This window comes from Bombyx mandarina, chromosome 15 (genome assembly GCF_030267445.1).
Source record: "Bombyx mandarina strain Sakado chromosome 15, ASM3026744v2".
Taxonomy (NCBI): Eukaryota; Metazoa; Arthropoda; class Insecta; order Lepidoptera; family Bombycidae; genus Bombyx; species Bombyx mandarina.
The window spans coordinates 6,263,068-6,267,639 of NC_143221.1; the positions used below are offsets into that span (position 1 = coordinate 6,263,068).

The 4,572-nt window shown below is 33.1% G+C and overlaps 1 protein-coding gene across 1 annotated transcript; it reads right to left on the minus strand.

Moving 5' to 3' along the window:
• Positions 1-506: 506 nt before the first annotated feature.
• LOC114247183 (ATP synthase F(0) complex subunit g, mitochondrial) lies at positions 507-4,150 on the minus strand. The gene is made up of 4 exons (XM_089732832.1): positions 4,117-4,150; positions 2,569-2,652; positions 970-1,076; positions 507-748 (listed from the first exon to the last, which is right to left on the minus strand). Exons 1-4 carry the CDS (start codon positions 4,148-4,150, stop codon positions 578-580), a joined length of 396 nt encoding a protein of 131 aa, XP_089588958.1. The 3' UTR covers positions 507-577.
• Between the last annotated feature and the right edge of the window lie 422 nt (positions 4,151-4,572).

Sequence of the window (4,572 nt, forward strand, 5' to 3'; positions counted from 1 at the left end):
ATTTGTAACGTGTGTGTACCTAGGTATATTGTGAATTCGCATCACCAGTGCATTTTAAACAACTTGAACAGCAACCAACTTAACTAATTAAAATTGACGCCAAAACTGACAAACAACTATGTATATCTTACGAATATCAAATTTAATGTAGGTAGTTATTTTTGTTTGGTGTATATCCAATGTTGATCATACTGGACCAGAGTTGCAGAGGACCGAGCCCAATGGAGAGAGCTGGAGGAGGCATATGCCACGAGGCACGCCGAACTGCGAGATATATTATAATAAATAAAATGTAAAAAAAACACAAAAATGTTAAATTTCATGGTTGTACTTCGGAATTAAAGGGCTTTATTATTATTATTATTTTATATCCAATGTAACGCTTCGTGTTCCTTTACGACGAGTTAATTAAATTATTATTCAGCGTGTGTCATCGTAATTATATTAATAAAAAATCAAAATAATATATGCAAAATTTAACAAACACACCACTTCTGTTTTTTTTTTCTCAGTAAGTAATATATAATATATCGATGCAGTATTACGATCTGTACAAACTTGTACGATTGAAATAGTTTCAAACTTGATAGCCAACGATGTGAAATTTCCCAATAGTTTCGCCCAAGAAGAACCATAGGCCGATTTCCGTACTAATCAAGAAGAGAAGCCACGCTTGTTTGACTGTCAGGTGTTTGTAGCAGCCAGATTTCATGAATTCTTGAAATAATTTCAAATCTTCCTTAAGTTTCTAAAAAAATACATCACATCTCTTAAAACAGAAGAATATATTTTCTTTAGTTTAGCCTTATAAGCCTTATAAATAATTAAAACTACTTTTACAACGTTCTTGTGCCCAAAACTAAAAAGTATTCGCAACGTCCGAAAATAACAAAAAACGCGAGATTAAATCGTAAAAATAGTTTTGATTACAGAAGAACTAATTTCATATTCTTATTCTAATTTATTTACGGCCATTTCCTCTGAGCTTGATGGTGGTGCCATTTCCAGGGTGTAAAAACCTTTCGCGGTCTTCATTTTCTCAGCAAGTTTTGATCTTTTTGCGTTTTCGATTTGCTCTATGAAAAAAAATATGAAAGATTTATGGGATATTTTTGAGCTCCTGTAACCTTTTTAACCGACTTAAAAAAATGAGGAGGTTCTCAATTCGACTGTACGTTTTTTCTTTTTATATTTGTTACCTCATAACTTTTGACTGGGTGAATCGATTTTGATGATTATTTTTTTATTAGAAAGCTGACGCTTCGCGTATGGTTCTTTTTCAATTTAGTTCAGCTCTGATAATGGTATCCATAAGAAAACCATATAAGTCTTAAATTTGCCTTAAGTACGTGCGCGACAAATAGATGAATAACTTAATAACTCAATATCACACCAACCGATTTCGATGATTATTGTTTTTAGTGTATATTAATTTGTTTTGGAATATCTTTTTTTTTCAATTTGTAGTCGATTTTTGTTAAAGCATGTCTATTTACAATTATTACAGTCAACACCTGACAGTTAATTCTGTTGCTCCTTTGATCCAATACAAAAAACACCTGCCCAATTAAATTACATGCTTTTCCTTTTAACCAAATAGCGTTAGTGACTTTGCATAACAAATAAAATTGATAATTTTATTGATAAAGCTAGTTGTTTTAATTAACTATTGCTGTTCAAAAAATCTTTAACATCTACAAGGTCCCTTTAAAGTATTTTATCAGAATTTGTTGTTTCGAAATTGTCGGCTTTCGGCTCTACTGCAGAATGATGACGATACAATCTTGAAATAATATTTAGAATTATTACTCACATGCTTTGTGTCGGTACTTTAAAACGATAGCAATACTTACTTGTGGTAGGACCTGTTTTGAGTCCGCGCGGGTAGGTACCACCACCCTGCCTATTTCTGCCGTGAAGCAGTAATGCGATTAGGTTTGAAGGGCGCGACAGCCGTTGTAACTACATATACTGAGACCGTAGAACTAATATTTCAAGGTGTGTGTGTGTGTGTGTGTGTATTTGCATTTGTAGATGTCTATGGGCTCCAGTAACCACTCAACACCGAGTGGGCTGTGAGATCGTTCACACATCGAAGCAATAAAAAAATCAGAGATAATGTTTTAAGTAGGATAAGGAACCTTGATTGCTAATTCGCTTGCGTTTGTTTTATTAAGCATTACATTTTGGTAAATGTATTGGAGGTTAAGCCGGTCGGATTTGACTTCTCCCGGACAGAGTAGGTCAGAGGTTCTCAAAACTTTTGACACGTGGCCCCAATAGCCGTAGTCCAACTTCTATCATCGAGCGTCCTTTCATAACCTTCATGTTTATACGAGTACATAATAATAATTTGTACTTACTTTAAAAAAATATACTTAGAGCCAGTGTATTATTTTTCCTAATGTGCATTTGTTGACGTGTTAGACATATCATAATTATGAACCATTATTTATTTGAATAAATACTATATACATTTTATTATATATTGTAACTACGGCAATACAATAAGATCTTTAGATTTAAATAAATAAATGCGATTATATAATGTAATGAATTAAGTTTTACCTTGCAACAAATCCTTTATTTTTTCTTTGCTTTTCAGTGGCATATTTACTTCTGCCCATTGTTGGAACAACGATATTTTGCTGCCTACGGATTTATGATTTATTTTTCTTAATTAAATAAATAGGCCTACATTTGGCCCAACTGTATTAATAGAATTGAAAATTGTGTGATGCTATTAACACAAAATGAAGGCTGATTGATATTCTGCTTATATAAATTTGTTAGAAATTAAACAAGTGTTTTTTAATTGCTCTAAGCGTGAACACGGCTCAAAGTAATTACAGTGCGTATGTCATCACCCACATTGAGGTCTTGAGGACCACTTGAGGTCGAAGTCATAATTGGATTGTATACAATTTGTCGCCCCTATCAGACGGAACGAAGACGCGTCTGCTTCACCACCGCAGAGGGCGTAATGATATATAATTGTATTTATTAATATTGTTTAAAAGTTTGATTTTGGAACGAAGTTCCTTATCGCGCGTTGTGAAAGGGGGCTAGACGGAAAAAATTCTTACGAAAAGTTGTCACGACACTTTATTTTTAGAGGTACTACTGCCATCTATCAATTTTTATGGGAACAACTTAGACTGTTGAAATTATGGAATGAGTGCAACAGTTACTAACGCATCTAACATCTGTATCTATACTAATATTATAAAGAGGAAAGATTTGTTTGTTTGTTTGTTTCGAATAGGCTCCGAAACTACTGGACCGATTTGAAAAATTCTTCTTCCATTAGAAGCCGACATTGTCCCTGATGAACATAGGCTACTTTTTTTTATTTCTTTTTATTTCTTTTTTTTGGTTTCATGTGTGTTTTAATGTTTCCGAAGCGAAGCGAGGGCGGGTCGCTAGTAGTATATTATAATATGAATGTCACACAATAATAATAGAGAAGTATTTTTAGCAATTGTTTAGTAATTATAAAATTTGGTGAGCCACAAAAAAACAGCATTGACATCATTTGGTCGGCGTACAAAGATTTTGTTTGCAATTAAAAAAATCAGGCAGCAATCCTTGTTGGAACGAACAGCAGAAGATTTTTATTATTTATGTATAGTCTCAGTATAATTAATGGCTATAGTGTCTAATGTATAGTCTACATGCTGACGGTCATTATTATTATTCACATAAATAGCTGTTTCTTTGTATATTATTTATATTTATTTTTGATAAATCATTGTGAATAAAATGAAGTTGATAATGTAGTTTTTTTATTGTTATCAATAAAAAATGTATACCCGAATTATTATTTTCTTTATACCTCGAATATAACTTAAAATTAATATTTTTATAATAAGGAAATTCGTTCCTGTCCGGTGTCCCATGACACCACACATCTTTTTATTACACGATAATCCTTTATCGTGGAGGTCATTTCGTTTACAAATGACCTCCACGATCCGGTAGGCATTTCCTTAGAAAAAATTGGTACCGTCTTATCCTTTCTTCTTGATGGCAATTAAGCTAGGACGTTATGCAATTTTTTTGGTGTTTACTTTAAATGTGAATTTAAAAGATCCAGTGACTTACGAAATAAATTACCAGCGAGCTTAACAACGTTTACGCCTGTAGCCATATCTATTAAGTTCCGTTATCTTTCCGAGTGAATGATTGCTTGTAATTAACACACCAGTAGAAGAATTATTTATGTATGTGCATATAAAATACACGAAACACTAGATAAGTACGGGATGCGCATGTGCTTCAGATATTCATAAAATCATTCTAATTTAAAGTTTGACATTACGTCGCTTGATGCGTCTATGCGCGTATAAAGAAACCGATTTCAAAGAGTTTCGTTACCTTGAATAGTACTAACAAAACAATTTATTTGAAAAATACGTGGATATTTGTGCATTTGGAAATTTCAAGTAAGTTGGTGTAGTCACTGGTGGTACGACATCTTGTGAGTCCGCATGGGTAAGTACCACCACCCTGCCTACTTCTGTCGTGACCTTGGAACTCATAATTTAAGTTGGGTGGCGTTATTTACATTGT